We start from the raw sequence: 18,540 nt of genomic DNA on the forward strand, positions 1-18,540 counted from the left end.
ATCTCTCTGTCTCCAGTATCTATCTGTCTGTCTATCTATCTATGTATCTATCTATTGATTCAACCATCCACCTATCTATCTATCTATCTATCTATCTATCTATCTATCCATCCATCTCCAGTATCCATCCATTCATCTACAATTAACATCTATCTATCTATCTATCTATCTATCTATCTATCTATCTCTTGATTCAACCATCCACCTATCTATCCATCCACCTATCTATCCATTCACCTATCTATCTATCCATCCATCCATCCATCCATCCATCCATCCATCCATCAACCAACCTATCTATCGATCTATCAATCTATCTATCTATCCATCCATCCATCCATCCATCCATCTCCAGTATCCATCTATCTACAATTAACATCTATCTATCTATCTATCTATCTATCTGTGTATCAGTGTCTAATTAACATCCATCCATCCACAATTAACATCTATCTATCCATCCATCCATCCATCCATCCATCCATCCTTCCATCCATATCTATCTATCTATCTATCTATCTATCTATCTATCTATCTATCTCCTATTAAAATTCATCTATGTATGTATGTATGTATGTATCTATCTATCTATTGATTCAACCATCCATCTATCCATCTACCTATCTATCCATCCACCTATCCATCCATCCATCCATCCATGCATCCATCCATCTTTCTATCTATCCATCAGTCATAGAATCATCTCCAGTATCCATCCATCCATCCAATTGATCATCCATCTATTTAACTTCAGAATCTATCTATCTATCCGTTGATGTATTTATATCTAACATCTATTCATCCGTCAAAGTCTCATCTATCTGTCTACCAATAGCTCTATTTCTATCTCTCCAGTATGTATCTATCTAGCCATCCATTCATCTAATCAATCAGCCATCTATCAATCAAGGTATGCACCCCTCCCTCCTTACGGCAATAGTAATAACAATCCCAGTCAATCCCGTGACTCTGAGCCTCACCTCTCCTTCTCTCTTTTTCCAAAAGCTAAGCCGGATTTCCCTTCATCGAGACAGAATTCCTTCTCACCCCGAGCACCCCAAAGAGACCGGATCCCTCCGAAGCAGGAGCGGGAGTGCCGTTCCGAAAGGGACGCCCTCCCAGAGGTTTCCGGGTGTCAGCCCTCATTAATCCCAGGGGAAAAGAGGCGGAGGAGGAGACCCCCCACCCGAATGCCATGACATTTCCTTGGTGTGAATGCCTGTGGCCGCGAGCCCCTTCTGCAAAGGGCGGATGCTAATCCAAAGTGACGCCGGGCAGCTTCCCAAGAGGAGCTACGAAGCCGGGAAACAGTATTGTTGTTGTTGTTATTAGTATTAATATGCATTGGCTGGACGGCCATCTGACACGAGGGATCGGATTGTGCCCTCCTTTATGGCTGAAAGAGGGATTTATTTATTTATCATGTCATCCACAACCAGAACATTGTATTACATTGTATTAAAAAAACCACACAAATTTTGCAAGCTTGGTAGTTGATTAAATGTCCTTTGACCAGTCTCTGTCCCCTTGGAGTGCCTCTGGTGTTGCCGCAAGAAGAAGGTCCTCCCTTGTGCATGTGGCAGGGCTCAGGGTGCATTGCAGCAGGTGGTCAGTGGTTTGCTCTTCTCCGCACTCGCATGCCATGGATTCCACTTTATGGCCCCATTTCTTAAGATTGGCTCTGCATCTCGTGGTGCCCGAGCGCAGCCTGTTCAGTGCCTTCCAAGTCGCCCAGTCTTCTGTGTGCCCAAGGGGGAGTCTCTCATCTGGTATCAGGTTCTGGGTATGAGCCTGCCACTTTTGGACTCTCGCTTGCTGAGGTGTTCCAGCGAGTGTCTCTGTAGATCTAAGAAAACTATTTCTTGATTTAAGTCATTGACATGCTGGCTAATACCCAAACAGGGGATGAGCTGGAGATGTCTCTGCCTTGGTCCTTTCACTATTGGCTGCTACTTCCCGGCGGATGTCAGGTGATGCAATACCGGCTAAGCAGTGTAATTTCTCCAGTGACGTAGGGCGCAGACACCCCGTGATAATGCGGCATGTCTCATTAAGAGCCACATCCACTGTTTTAGTGTGGTGAGATGTGTTCCACACTGGGCATGCATACTCAGCAGCAGAGTAGCACAGCACAAGGGTAGATGTCTTCACTGTGTCTGGTTGTGATCCCCAGGTTGTGCCAGTCAGCTTTCGTATGATATTGTTTCTAGCGCCCACTTTTTCCTTGATGTTCAGGCAGTGCTTCTTGTAGGTCAGGGCACGGTCCAGAGTGACTCCTCCCAGGTATGTGGGTGCGCTGCAATGCTCCAGTGGGTAATAATCCTCAGAGCTCGGGATGCTTGTCTGTTCTTAAGGTGAAAAGCACATGTCTGTGTTTTAGATGGGTTAGGGATCAGCTGGTTTCCCCTGAAATAGGCAGTAAGAGCACCTAGAGCTTCGGAGAGCTTCTGTTCAACCATCTCAAAGCTCCCTGCTTGAGCGGTGATGGCACGATCATCAGCATAGATGAAGCTCTCTGTCCCTTCTGGCAGTGGCTGGTCATTTGTGTAGATGTTGAACATGGATGGAGCAAGCACGCTCCCCTGAGGCAGGCCGTTCTTCTGTTTCCGCCATCTGCTTCTCTGGCCCTGGAACTCAACAAAAAAGCTCCTGTTTTGTAGCAGATTTTCTATGAGGCGGGTGAGGTGCTCGTCCTTTGTGATATTATACGTTTTTCACAGGAGGAGGCAGTGGTTCACAGTATCATAAGCCGCTGACAGGTCTATGAACACAGCTCCTGCAGAAAGTGGTTGGACTAGATGACCCCTTGGTCATTGTTGTTATTATTGATTATTATTATTATTATTATTATTATTATTATTATTATTATTATTATAACATTCCATCTGAATATTGGCACTTTGGCAGGAAAAACGAAATGCAAAGATATAGAATGGGGGACGATGAGGCCTGGCTTGAGAGCAATACGTGTGAAAAAGATCTTGACGTCCTTGTGGACAACAAGTTAAACATGAGCCAGGAATGTGATGTGGCGGCAAAAAAAGCCAATGGGATTTTGGCCTGCATCAAGAGGAGCATAGTGTCTAGATCTAAGGAAGTCATGCTCCCCATGCTCTATTCCGCTTCGGTTAGACCACGCCTGGAATATTGTGTCCAATTCTGGGCACCACAATTCAAGAGAGATATTGACAAGCTGGAATGTGTCCAGAGGAGGGCGACTAAAATGATCAAGGGTCTGGAGAACAAGCCCTATGAGGAGCGGCTTAGGGAACTGGGCATGTTTAGCCTGAAGAAGAGAAGGCTGAGAGGAGATATGATAGCCATGTATAAATATGTGAGAGCAAGCCAGAGGCAGGAGGGAGCAAGCTTGTTTTCTGCTTCCTTGGAGACTAGGACGCAATGGAACAATGGCTTTAAACTTCAAGAGAGGAGATTCCATCTGAACATGAGGAAGAACTTCCTGACCGTGAGAGCCGTTCAGCAGTGGAACTCTCTGCCCCGGAGTGTGGTGGAGGCTCCTTCTTTGGAAGCTTTGAAACGGAGGCTGGATGGCCATCTGTCAGGGGTGATTTGAATGCAATATTCCTGCTTCTTGGCAGAATGGGGTTGGACTGGATGAAAGCCCATGAGGTCTCTTCCAACTCTTTGATTCTATGATTCTATTATTATTATATAAAGCAGGGAGCTTTGAGATGGATATCACAAAGGAAGCAAGAGTCCAAAAGTGGCAGGCTCAAACGCAGAACCTCAACCAATGGCTGATGCAGCAACACCAGAGGCATACCAAGGGGACAGATACTGGTCAAAGGACATTTAATCAACTACCAATGTTGCAAACTCTGTTTTGTCTGTTTGTTAAAAATTTGTTAAAAATGTAATACAATTGTCTGGTTGATACTGACACGATAAATCAATAGGAACTTCTTTGCTGGCTCTTTTGCTCCATTATCTCCCAATGCAAATTTGCAAAAGGCCGAAGCACAGAAGGCTCTCTGGTTTCGTCAAAAATATATGGACATAAATAAGCAAAAAAAAAAGGGGGGAGAGGGGGTAAAAATACATCCCTTACATAACCGCGGCCTTTGCAAATGCGATGCTTCGTAGCCGGAGAGCGTTAAAAATGTGCTCATCCCTCGGAAGAAAATGCACCGAATGCAAAAATAAAAAGAGAGAAATAGACGCGATTTGCCAAAGGGAGCGGAAGGAGAGCGTCTGCTGCCTTTACACTTGGTTTGCTGCTTGGGAATAAAGCAAAACGCAACACAGTTCGGCTGCAACGAAGGTGGAAATGGAATTACCTGAAAGATCCTCTTCTCGGCTCCTCGTTGCTTGATGTATTCCTTCGGAAGGAACTCTTTCAGGCTGGAAAGAGAAAGAAATCAAGGCAATCCCTACATTTCGGAGTTTCACCGTGCGATCCGTAGCAGCTGATTGGTCGGTTTAGCTCCGCCCACCCAGCACCAGCCAATGAGGGAACGGCTTCCGATCGAATTCACGAAGTCGAGAAGAAAAGCAAAGGACCAACCCGGGTTTGGAACAAAGAGATCCCTCTAATGATGGTAATAATGATAATGATAATAACAATAATAATGGCAATATTAATAAATTATTATTATAGTGATTATTATTACTATGGAAGGTATAATAATAATGATGATGACGGTAATAATGATAATGATAATTGCAGTAATAATGATGATGATGATAATAATAATAATAATAATAATAATAATAATAATTACAGTAATAGAATCATAGAATGATAGAATCAAAGAGTTGGAAGAGACCTCATGGGCCATCCAGTCCAACCCCATTCTGCCAAGAAGCAGGAATATTGCATTCAAATCACCCCTGACAGATGGCCATCCAGCCTCTGCTTAAAAGCTTCCAAAGAAGGAGCCTCCACCACACTCCGGGGCAGAGAGTTCCACTGCTGAACGGCTCTCACAGTCAGGAAGTTCTTCCTCATGTTCAGATGGAATCTCCTAATAATTATGATGATAATAATAATGATGATGATGGTAATAATGATAATGATAATTACAGTAATAATGGCAATAATAATAAATTATTATTATAGTGATTATTTATTATTATAATAATAAATTATCATTATAGTGATTATTATTATTATTATTGCTCTCATAGGCATAGTATGGAATGTATAATAATAATAATGATGGTGGTGGTAATAATAATAATAATAACAATAATTATGGCAATAATAATAAATTATTATTATAGTGATTATGATTATTATTATTATTATTGCTCACATAGGCATAGTATGGAATGTATAATAATAATAATGATGATGGTGGTGGTAATAATAATAATAATAATAATAACAACAATAATAATGGCAGTAATAATAAATTATTATTATAGAGATTAGGATTATTATGATTATTGCTCACATAGCCATAATAATAATAATAATTGCTCACATAGGCATATTATGGAAGGTATAATGATAATAACAATAATAATGGCAATAATAGTAAATTATTATTATAGTGATTATGATTATTATTGCTCACATAGGCATAATAATTATTGCTCACATAGGCATACTATGGAAGGTATAATAATAATGATGATGACGGTAATAATGATAATGATAATTACAGTAATAATGATGATGATGATAATAATAATAATAATAATTACAGTAATAATTATGATGATAATAATAATGATGATGATGGTAATAATGATAATAACAATAATAATGGCAATAATAATAAATTATTATTATAGTGATTATTTATAATAATAATAATAAATTATCATTATAGTGATTATTATTATTATTATTATTGCTCTCATAGGCATACTATGGAAGGTATAATAATAATAATGATGATGATGGTAATAATAATAATGATAATAATAATAATGGCAAAAATAATAAGTTATTATTATAGAGATTATTATTATTATTATTATTGCTAACATAGGCATACTATGGAAGGTATAATAATAATGATGGTGATGGTAGTAATAATAATAACAACAATAATGGCAATAATAAAAAAAATATTATTATAGTGATTATTATTATTATTATTATTATTGCTCACATAGGCATACTATGGAAGGTATAATAATAATGATGATGACGGTAATAATAATAATGATAACAATAATAATGGCAATAATAATAAATTATTATTATAGTAATTATTATTATTATTATTGCTCACATAGGCACACTATGGAAGGTATAATAATAATGATGATGATGGTAATAATAATAATGATAATAATAATAATGGCAATAATAGTAAATTATTATTATAGTGATTATTATTATTATTGCTCACATAGGCATAATAATAATAATAATAATAATAATTGCTCACATAGGCATACTATGGAAGGTATAATAATAATGATGATGACGGTAATAATAATAATGATAATAATAATAATAATGGCAATAATAATAAATTATTATTATAGTGATTATTATTATTATTATTATTGCTCACATAGGCATACTATGGAAGGTATAATAATGATGATGATGATGGTAATAATAATAATAATAATGGCAATAATAATTATTATTATAGTGATTATTATTATTATTGCTCACATAGGCATAATAATAATAATAATTGCTCACGACAATACAGTAATAATTATTTTCCCTCGAATTGCACAAAAAGATTCCTCTTTGGGCACTGGAGCATTTAAGCAATAATAATGATAATGATAATAATAACCATAATGACAACAAAGGTAATGACAATAATAATAATAATTTATTTTTTAGACTATTATGTTGCCCTTCCAATTGCCTATGCGGAGTCTTAACACTCCCTAAGTAATGGTCTAACAACAACAACAACAACAACAACAACAAGTTTGCCAGGCATTATTATTTGGCAGGGGAGACTTGGGGCCTTGCAAAACGACAACTCCCAGGATTCCCATAGCAGTGAAAGTGGGGCTGAAGTGCATTCTTTCTGCAGAGCAGATGCATTCCGGGATTGTGCAAACCTGTGCAAACCTCGAAGGGAAAAGCAAAGCTTGTTATGCAATGCTTACAAAACCCAGTCCAGGAAATGCAAAAGGAGGACAATAAGAACAAATGCAAAGGCCTTCAGCAACACGGATTCGTGCAATGAGAAAAAAAGCAGCAGCAGCAGCAACAACAACAACAACAACAACAAAGCCACAGGGAGGAGGGAGCAAGCTTGTTTTCTGCTTCCCTGGAGACTAGGATGCAGGAGGAGGAAGAGGAAGAGGAGGACATGCACAAGAAGTGGAAAAAGGGAGAAATCACCAAAGAAGAATTCAAACAAATAGCCAACACCTTTAGGGAAAAGGTCCACAAGGCTAAAGCATAAAATGGTTAGGACAAGGAACAATGGCTTCAAACTATAAGAGAGGAGATTCCATCTGAACATGAGGAAGAACTTCCTGAGTGTGAGAGCCGTTCAGCAGTGGAACTCTCTGCCCCGGAGTGTGGTGAAGGCTCCTTCTTTGGAAACTTTTAAACAGGGGTTGGATGGCCATCTGTCAGGGGTGATTTGAATACAACATTCCTGCTTCTTGGCAGAATGGGGTTGGACTGGATGGCCCATGAGGTCTCTTCCAACTCTTCTCTTCTGTTCTACCATCTCAAAGTTCCCTGCTTGAGCGGTGATGGCACGATCATCAGCATAGACGAAGCTCTCTGTCCCTTCTGGCAGTGGCTGGTCATTTGTGTAGATGTTGAACATGGATGGATGAACATGGATATTATTCTATGAATAATAATACATATATCATTGCAGGATGGAGAGAGAAACACCACTCCTCTCCTTAAAGGGGCGTCTGCACTGGAGAATGAATGCAGTTTAGCACCACTTGGCTCAAGCTTCCCAAAGGGATTGTCCAATGACAATAATAATGATATAGCAATAATTATAATAATTATAACAATGTGTGTCATCGTGTCATCAGCAACCAGACCGCTGTATTACATTTCTAACAGAACAAAACAAACAAACAGATAAAAAACCACAAATTTTGCAAACTTGGTAGTGGATTAAATGTCCTTTGACCAGTCTCTGGCCCCTTGGAGTGCCTCTGGTGTTGCCGCAAGAAGGTCCTCCATTGTGTATGGTTGCATTGCAGCAGGTGGTCAGTGGTTTGCTCTTCTCCCCACTCGCATGTCGTGGACTCCACTTTGTGGCCCCATTTCTTGAGGTTGGCTCTGCATATTGTGGTGCCAGAGCACAGTCTGTTCAGCGCCTTCCAAGTCGCCCCGTCTTCTGTGTGCCCAGGGGGGAGTCTCTCATTGGGTATCAGCCATGGATTGAGGCTCTGGGTTTGAGCCTGCCACTTTTGGACTCTCGCTTGCTGAGGTGTTCCAGCGAGTGTCTCTGTAGATCTTAGGAAACTATTTCTTGATTGGCTATTTCTTTGAATTCTTTTTTGGTGATTTCTCCCTTTTTCCACTTCTTGTGCATGCCTCTTTTGTGTTTTGGAACAGTTAGAAGTTCTTTGGACATCCATTCTGGTTTCTTTGCACTTGTCCTATTTTTTTCTCTTTGTTGGCATGGTTTGCAATTGCGCCTTGAGTATTTCACTCTTGAGAAATTCCCATCCATCCTTTCATTATTGGCTGCTACTTCCTGGCGGATGTCAGGTGGTGCAATACTGGCTAAGCAGTGCAATGTCTCCAGTGGTGTAGGGCGCAGACACCCCGTGATAATGCGGCATGTCTCATTAACAGCCACATCCACAGTTTTAGCGTGGTGAGATGTGTTCCACACTGGGCATGCGTACTCAGCAGCAGAGTAGCATAGCGCAAGGGCAGATGTCTTCACTGTGTCTGGTTGTGATCCCCAGGTTGTGCCAGTCAGCTTTCGTATGATATTGTTTCTAGCGCCCACTTTTTGCTTGATGTTCTTGTAGGTCACAGCACGGTCCAGAGTGACTCCTCCCAGGTATGTGGGTGCGCTGCAATGCTCCAGTGGGATTCCTTCCCAGGTCATAATCCTCAGAGCTCGGGATGCTTCTCTGTTCTTAAGGTGAAAGGCACATGTCTGTGTTTTAGATGGGTTAGGGATCAGCTGGATTTCCCTGTAAGAGGCAGTAAGAGCACCTAGAGCTTTGGAGAGCTTCTGTTCTACCATCTCAAAGTTCCCTGCTTGAGCAGTGATGGCACGATCATCAGCATAGATGAAGCTCTCTGTCCCTTCTGGCAGTGGCTGGTCATTTGTGTAGATGTTGAACATGGATGGAGCAAGCACGCTCCCCTGAGGCAGGCCGTTCTTCTGTTTCCGCCATCTGCTTCTCTGGCCCTGGAACTCAACAAAAAAGCTCCTGTTTTGTAGCAGGTTTCCTATGAGGCGGGTGAGGTGGTCGTCCTTTGTGATGTTATATTTATGATATACTAGCTTGGGGACTCAGCGCTGCCCGGGTTATTTGAGAAAGTGGGTAATGGCGGTTCTGTATGCCAAGTTTGGTCTTTATTGGTCATTGGATAATGGCTGCATTGTTTTCAGGAAATGAGTGAATGTATTTGAAGTCCCATCATCCATGGTCCACCCTCCTCCAAACAGCAGCAGGATATAGAGTGGGTCATGGGGGCTCTGTGTGCCAACTTTGGTCTTTATCAGTCATTGGGTGAGGGTGGCAGTGGTGTCAGTAAGTGAGTGAAGGTACTGCATGTCCCATCATCCAAAGTCCATCCTCCTTCAAACTGCAGCAGGATGCAGAGTGGGTCATGGGGGCTCTGTGTGCTAAGTTTGGTCTTTATCAGTCATTGGATTAGGGTCGCAGTGGCTTCAGTAAGTGAGTAAAGGTACTGCAAGTCCTATCATCCATGGTCAACCCTCCTCCAAACAGTATCGGGATGTAGAGGGGTCATGGCGGCTCTGTGTGGTAAGTTTGGTCTTGATTGGACATTCGATGAGGGTTGCAGCAGTCTTGGGAAGGGAGTGGAGGTACTTGAAGTCCCATCATCCATGGTCTGTCCTTCAAAGTGCACCATAGAATCATAGAATCAAAGAGTTGGAAGAGACCTCATGGGCCATCCAGTCCAACCCCATTCTGCCAAGAAGCAGGAATATTGCATTCAAATCATCCCTGGCAGATGGCCATCCAGCCTCTGCTTAAAAGCCTCCAAAGAAGGAGCCTCCACCACACTCCGGAGCAGAGAGTTCCATTGCTGAACGGCTCTCACAGTCAGGAAGTTCTTCCTCAGGATGTAGAGTGGGTCATGGGGACTCTGTGTGCCAAGTTTGGTCTTGATCAGTCATTGGCGAGGGACTCAGTGGTCTCAGGAAGTGACTGAAGTGACTTCAAGTCCCATCATCCATTTCCATATTTTTCCAAACTGCACCAGGATGTAGAGTGGGTCATGTGGGCTTTCTGTGCGAATTGTGATCGTGATCCATCACTGTTGGCGGTTGTAATGGTCTCAGGAAGGGAGTGCAGGTATTGCAAGTCCCATCGTCCATGGTGCATCCTCCCCCAAACCGCACCAGGATTTACAGTGCATCATGGAGACTCAGTGTGCCAAGTTTGGTCTTTCCTATGAGGCAGGTGAGGTGGTCGTCCTTTGTGATATTATACATTTTTCTCAGGAGGAGGCGGTGGTTCACAGTCTCATAGGCTGCGGACAGGTCTATGAAGACATCTGTGATCTGCTGCCTTTCAAAGCCATCTTCTATGTGTTGAGTCAGGTTCAGCACTTGCGATGTGCAGCTTTTGCCTTTCCTGAAGCCAGCTTGCTGTGGGATCAGACAGGGGTCTATTTTTTCCGTAATTCTATGCAAAATAAGTCTCTCCAGAACTTTGTAGAGGTGGCACAACAGGGAGATTGGTCTGTAGCTTTTTGGGTCATGACGGTCTTTGCCTGGCTTCAAGATGGCGATGACTCTTGCTTTCCTCCAGATTTTGGGGATCTGACAGGATGCAGTGCAGTTGTTCATCAGCTCCAGCAGCCAGCGCCTTGCTTTTGGACCAAAGTTCTTGATTTGTTCCATCCGCAGATCATCCAGGCCAGCTGCTTTGCCATTCTTACATTTATTGAGAGCCATGTCCAATTCAGTAGATGTAAAGTGTCTGTAGCTTTTTGGATCATTATAACAATGATGATGATAATAACATTAATGATTATGATAAATATGATGGTCTAACAATTACTATAATAATATAATTATTGCCCTCAGATGGACTTTAGAGAGTTGTTGCACCCCAATAATAATAATAATAATAATAATAATAATAATAATAATAATAATAATCCCTCTAATTGCCTATAGGGAGACCAAAGTGGTGGTCTAATAATAATAATAATAATTATCATTATTATTATTTTGTCTCACAATTGCCTATAGGGAATCTTTGCATCTCCAAAGTGATAGTCTAATAAGTAAAACTCATAGAATCATAGAGTCAGAGAGACCTGGTGGACCATCCAGTCCAACCCCATTCTGCCAAAAAGCAGGAAATCACATTCAAAGTGCTCCTGACAGATGGCCATCCAGCCTCTGCTTAAAAGCCTCCAAAGAAGGAGCCTCCACCACACTCCGGAGCAGAGAGTTCCACTGCTGAATGGCTCTCACAGTTAGGAAGTTCTTCCTCATGTTCAGATGGAATCTCCTCTCTTGTAGTTTGAAGCCATTGTTCCTTGTCCTAATCGTTTTGTTCTTTAGCCTTGCGGACCTTTTCCCTACAGGTGTTGGCTATTTGTTTGAATTCTTCTTTGGTGATTTCTCCCTTTTTCCACTTCTTGTGCATGTCTCTTTTGTGTTTTTGCACAGTTAGAAGTTGGCCATCCAACCTCTGCTTAAAAGCCTCCAAAGAAGGAGCCTTCCTCCACCACACCCCAGGGCTGAGAATTCCACTGCTCACAGTGAGAAAGTCCTTCCTAATGTTCAGATGTAATCTCCTTTCTTGTAGTTTGAAGCCATTGTTTTGCATCCTAGTCTCTAATAATAATAATAATAATAATAATAATAATAATAATAATAATAATTTCCTTTAGGGACTTGTTGCATCCTAACAACAACAACAACAAAACAACAACAATACTTTTTTAATCTCCAATTGTCTTTAAGGAGTTGTTGTGACGGTCTAATAATAATAATAATAATAATAATTTTCCTACAGGGAGTTGTTGCATCCTAATAACAACAACAATAACAATAATTCTTTTTTAAATCTCCAATTGCCTGCAAGGAGTTGTTGTGACGGTCTAATAATAATAATAATAATTATTATTATTATTATTATTATTATTATTATTATTATTTTCCTACAGGGAGTTGTTGCATCCTAATAACAACAACAATAACAATAATCCTTTTTTAAATCTCCAGTTGCCTATAAGGAGTTGTTGTGATTGTCTAATAATAATAATAATAATAATAATAATAATAAATATTTTCCTACAGGGAGTTGTTGCATCCTAATAACAACAACAATAACAATAATACTTTTTAAAATCTCCAACTGCCTATAAGGAGCTGTTGTGATAGTCTAATAATAATAATAATAATTATTATTATTATTATTATTATTATTTTCCTACAGGGAGTTGTTGCATCCTAATAATAACAACAATAACAATAATACTTTTTTAAATCTCCAATTGCCTATAAGGAGTTGTTGTGACGGTCTAATAATAATAATAATAATAATAATAATTTTCCTACAGGGAGTTGTTGCATCCTAATAACAACAACAATAACAATAATACTTTTTTTAATCTCCAACTGCCTATAAGGAGTTGTTGTGACGGCCTAATAATTATAATTATAATAATAATAATAATTTTCCTACAGGGAGTTGTTGCATCCTAATAACAACAACAATAACAATAATACTTTTTAAAATCTCCAACTGCCTATAAGGAGCTGTTGTGATAGTCTAATAATAATAATAATAATAATTATTATTATTATTATTATTATTATTTTCCTACAGGGAGTTGTTGCATCCTAATAATAACAACAATAACAATAATACTTTTTTAAATCTCCAATTGCCTATAAGGAGTTGTTGTGACGGTCTAATAATAATAATAATAATAATAATAATAATAATAATAATTTTCCTACAGGGAGTTGTTGCATCCTAATAACAACAACAATAACAATAATTCTTTTTTAAATCTCCAACTGCCTACAAGGAGTTGTTGTGACGGTCTAATAATAATAATAATAATAATTTTCCTACAGGGAGTTGTTGCATCCTAATAACAACAACAATAACAATAATACTTTTTTTAATCTCCAACTGCCTACAAGGAGTTGTTGTGACGGCCTAATAATAATAATAATAATAATAATTTTCCTACAGGGAGTTGTTGCATCCTAATAACAACAACAATAACAATAATACTTTTTTTAATCTCCAATTGCCTACAAGGAGTTGTTGTGACGGCCTAATAATAGTAATAATAATAATAATAATTATTATTATTATTATTTTCCTACAGGGAGTTGTTGCATCCTAATAACAACAACAATAACAATAATACTTTTTTTAATCTCCAACTGCCTACAAGGAGTTGTTGTGACGGCCTAATAATAATAATAATAATAATAATAATAATTTTCCTACAGGGAGTTGTTGCATCCTAATAACAACAACAATAACAATAATTCTTTTTTAAATCTCCAATTGCCTACAAGGAGTTGTTGTGACGGTCTAATAATAATAATAATAATAATAATAATAATAAATATTTTCCTACAGGGAGTTGTTGCATCCTAATAACAACAACAATAACAATAATTCTTTTTTTTAATCTCCAAGTGTCTTTAAGGAGTTGTTGTGACGGTCTAATAATAATAATAATAATAATAATAATAATAATAATAGACATATTTACTCCAGGAAGCCTGGCTTGTGCTTGTGCTCCACGTGAGGTCCGAACTGGATCTGGGCCTGGAAGCCTCCGAATTCGCAGGCCTTTTCAAAGGAGACCGGGTGTGAGCCGTTCAGGATGTCGTCCCGCGCCTAAAAAGGGAGGAAATCATATTTATTTATTATTTACTTTACTTCTATACCGCTGTTCTCAGCCCGAAGGCGACTCACAGCGGTTCACAACAAATACGAACAGCAAAAATTCAGTGCTACAGTGTAAAAACAATTAACAGCCTAACACATTACACAATTAATAAACAGTTACTACAATAACCATTCACTATTCACTATCGTCAAATCAACAAAAAACATGTTCCAGATTCGTCATCCATTGTTCCATTCCAGTGTTCATTAAGCAATCATTGCACTAATTATTCAAACGCCTGCTCAAACAGCCAGGTCTTCACTTTTTTGCGGAATACCATTAGAGATGGTGCTAGTCTAATGTCGGAAGGAAGGGTGTTCCACAGCCGAGGAGCCACCACCGAGAAGGCCCTATCTCTCGTCCCTGCCAGACGTGTGGGATCGAGAGCAGGGTCTCCCCGGAAGATCTCAAACTCCTGGTGGGTTCATAGGCAGAGATGCGGTCGAATAGGTAGCTTGGGCCGGAACCGTTTAGGGCTTTAAAGGCCAACGCCAGCACTTTGAATTCAGCCCGGTAGCAGATCGGTAGCCAGTGGAGTTGGCGCAACTGGGGGGTTGTATGCTCCCTGCGCTCCGCTCCTGTTAAAATCATGGCTGCCGAGCGTTGGACTAGTTGGAGCTTCTGAGCCGTCTTCAAAGGCAACCCCACGTAGAGAGCGTTGCAGTAGTCTAAACGGGATGTAACCAGAGCGTGGACTACCGTGGCCAAGTCAGACTTCCCAAGGTTCGGGCGCAGCTGGCGTACAAGCTTTAGCTTGTGGTCACCGCCGAAACCTGGGGTTCCAGGCTCAGCGATGAGTCCAAGATCACACCCAAGCTGCGAACCTGCGTCTTCAGGGGGAGTGCGACCCCATCCAGCACAGGCTGTAACCCTATGCCCTGTTCGGCCTTGCGACTGACCAGGAGGACCTCTGTCTTGTCTGGATTCAGTTTCAATTAGTTTGCCCTCATCCAGACCGTCACAGCGGCCAGGCACCGGTTCAGGACCTCGACAGCGTCCTTAGTAGCAGGTGGAAAGGAGTGACAGAGTTGGACATCATCCGCGTACAGATGACACCGTACCCCGAAACTCTGGATGATCTCCCCCAGCGGCTTCATGTAACAACATGGGAGACAATATTGAGCCCTGAGGAACCCCACAAGACAACGGTTGTGGTGTTGAACAGGTGTCCCCCAACAACACCTTCTGAGATCGACCCTCGAGGAATGAGCGGAGCCACTGCAGAACAGTCCCTCCAAGGCCCATCCCCGCAAGGCGTCCCAGAAGGATACCGTGGTCGACGGTATCGAAGGCCGCTGAGAGGTCCAGCAGAACTAACAGGGACACACTCCCCCTGTCGAGCTCCCGGCGCAGATCATCGACTAAGGCGACCAAAGCTGTCTCGGTACCATGCCCCGGCCTAAAGCCAGACTGTGCCGAATCCAGATAATCCGTGTCTACCAAGAATACCTGGAGTTGTGAAGCCACCACACGTTCCAGGACTTTGCCCAAAAAGGGGAGATTGGAAACAGGCTGAAAGTTGACGAATTGAGTGGGGTCCAGTGACGGTTTTTTCAACAGCGGTTTTATTATAGCTTGTTTTAAGCTCGCTGGAATCTTGCCTTATTTATTTATTTATTATATTTACATAATGCTTATCTCACACTTGGGGAGGAGGGGGGGGGCTCAAAGCGGTTTACAATAAATAATGGCAAAATTCAATGCTTTATGTACACAAATCCTCATCATAAATCTAAACAACATGTGACTAAGCATAAATTCAATAGGACAATTAAACCTAAAATAAGAGGACATTTAAACATGAAAGCACACAAATTAAAAACACCTAATAAGAATACAATATATTTTAATATTATAATATGTATTATATTATATTCAATATATAATATAGAATATTTTACATAATAGAATATATAAAATATTGCAGAATAAATAATACAATATATATTTAATATACTAGAATTGTTTTATTTTTTAATATTTAATATGCAATATATAATAGAATAGCTTAAATAGTGTAAAATAAATAATACAATATGCTGGCTACATGACCTTGGAGGTGTCTATGGACAACGCCGACTCTTTGGCTTAGAAATGGAGATGAGCACCACCCCCCAGAGTCGGACACGACTGGACTTCATGTCCGTAGACAACCTTTACCTTTTGCTAGAATATATTATAGATATTACATTTAATAGGCAATATATATTGTTGTTGTTTATTTGTTTAATCACTTCCAATTCTTCATGACCTCATATTATATGTAAAGACAATATATAATAGAATAAAAATAGTGTAGAATAAATAATACAAAATATTTTAATATTAGAATGTAAGTTATAGTTAACATGCGAAATATAATATAATAGATAAAAAGAGTGTCAAATAAATAATGCCATATAATTGTAATATTATGTAATATGCAATATTTAATATAATATATAAGATGGCTGTACAGGAGTTGATTATAAATTTTATGATTTTAACTGTATTTGTGTTTAGATTGGCTGCAGTAATGCTGGAGCGGCCTAAGTCAGAGGAGTCCTCCATGTGCGTTGCCATGGAGACCAATGCAGGAGAGAGGGAAGTGGGAGGAGCTTAGAGGGGAGAGTAAAAAAAATGACAGTTAATGTTCAGTTAGGGTTTAGGTTTAGAGGAGTGAGCAGTCAGGAATTAGGTTCAGAGGAGTGAGGAGTTAGGAGCTGGGAGAAAAGGAAAGGAAAGGTGGCGGAGTGACTTGTGAAGCAAAGCTTTGAGGCTTTGAAAAGCTGGGTTTGGCTATTGGAAGTTTCTCAGGCTAGAGTAGCCGAATGGTGAAACATAGCTGATATTCTTTTTGTCTAAGGAGAGGCTAAAGAATAGTTTACTTAGTATTTGATCTAGGGAGGATCAAATAAGGGAAACATCCCTGTATTGAAACTTTGTCTGAAACAAGTGCTTTACGTCAGAAAGATACTGTGTTACTTGAAAGAATGAACTGTTAAAGTTACAAGTATTATTCCAAGTGCAACAAGGAAAAGTTACGTCTTGCAACCACACGCTGTGTACTTAAGAAAATTGTTAACTTTTATTTGAAGATTGCCTCAGTTCTGTCTATTCTGTGTCCAAAGTGCCATTTCTCACAATATTACAACTTACCTCACGTGGTGGCAGAAACGCAGGGAAAAGTAACTAAATAAAACTACATTCTTCTCTCCAGTCACGCTACAGTATATACAGTGTAATTACTACTAAGTTATTACTTTCTTAATAAAGGAGGAGGTGCAATTGAACAGCCTCCCTTCCAACTTGATGGTAAATTTGGTTCCTAATCGGCAACCTCCATTGCAAATCAGCTAGTTCTTTTTAAAATAGGGAACTGGGGTAAAATCTCCTGAATACTGGTTCCTTTCAAATTGGTGGCAACAATAAATCATCCCTCAGCTTCCCTGCTTCTTTTCAATGGCATTTATGACGGTTGCCATGGCGGTTCAAAGGGGTGCCAAAGTGGGTTAAGTGGGAGATGCGGATGGAAGGGGGGGGGTTCATGGTACCTGGACATAGAGGAGGTTGAGCTGGACGGGGTCCCGGGCATCGACATTTTGGTCCGAATAGAAGAACTTGCGCCGGAGGAGCAGAGTCCGGCTCTCCTCCACACCCTGTTCCCGGAAGGTGCGGCCGTGGTCCAGCCAGTTCACTGGGCAGCAGAGAAAAGTGCAATTAAACTGTGTTAATCCCGCAGTGTGGACATAGCTGGCCTACACTATGAGTGTATATGACTATTCTTGAACAAACTCACAGTCATCATCGGTGTGGAGCTTGGCCTTGAGTTTCTCCATCTTCTTCTCGTCCCGCAGAAGCGTCCTTTCCTTCTTGAGGGTCCCACCGCCCTCCTCCTTCTTCTCTTCACCGCCGACGGTCTCCTGGATCAAGGAGTATTCCTCGTAGTTGGTGATGCCTGGAAGGGACACAGAGGAAGCTCAAACTAAAACCATAGGAACTCCCTCTCCCCAAATACTGTATATACTCGAGTATAAGCCTAGTTTTTCAACCCCTTTTTTTAGGCTGAAAAAGCTCCCCTCAGCTTATACTCGAGTCAAGGTTATTTATTATTTTACTCCATTATTAGTATTATTTTTATTTCATGAATAATTTTCTCTCTTTATTATTATTACATTTAGAGCATTTTACCCTATTATTATTATTATTACATGTATTATTTTACACTATTTATGATTATTATTACATTTATTATTTCACTTTATTATTACATTTATTATTCTACTCTATTCTGTGCTCCCACAGAAGTTGAGGAAGCAAAAAGTTCCTTCATGGTAAGCCTTGTGCACTAGGAATCTGAGTGAGTGTTTAAAATTAGCTGCTGAGTGTTTGCTTTGTTTGAGAGGCGGGGCGAGGCTCATTGTTCTCAGAGTGAGTCAGAGTGAGTCGTTGCTGCTTCCTCTTGTTCCTTTCTGCTTCAGGTAAGCCTTGTCGGACCCCTGGCCTTTGTCCTGTGGGGTCCCGCAAGGTTCCAT

General features: G+C 40.2%; 1 protein-coding gene across 3 annotated transcripts in view; it reads right to left on the reverse strand.

The window, feature by feature from the left end:
* TLN2 (talin 2) overlaps positions 1 to 18,540 on the reverse strand; it is a 242,376-nt gene that overhangs the window by 137,517 nt on the left and 86,319 nt on the right. For 2 of the 3 annotated variants that reach the window (XM_067471232.1, XM_067471233.1), the window contains exons 5-8: positions 17,805 to 17,963; positions 17,560 to 17,702; positions 13,847 to 13,974; positions 4,299 to 4,362 (exon numbers count right to left, since the gene is read on the reverse strand). In XM_067471232.1, coding sequence (XP_067327333.1) covers positions 4,299 to 4,362; positions 13,847 to 13,974; positions 17,560 to 17,702; positions 17,805 to 17,963 — 494 coding nt within the window. Of the gene's footprint in view, positions 1 to 980; positions 1,104 to 4,298; positions 4,363 to 13,846; positions 13,975 to 17,559; positions 17,703 to 17,804; positions 17,964 to 18,540 lie in introns of those variants that run through there. The other variant, XM_067471234.1, reaches the window with a different exon arrangement.

The sequence above is a fragment of the Anolis sagrei genome, chromosome 9 (assembly GCF_037176765.1).
Source record: "Anolis sagrei isolate rAnoSag1 chromosome 9, rAnoSag1.mat, whole genome shotgun sequence".
Taxonomy (NCBI): Eukaryota; Metazoa; Chordata; class Lepidosauria; order Squamata; family Dactyloidae; genus Anolis; species Anolis sagrei.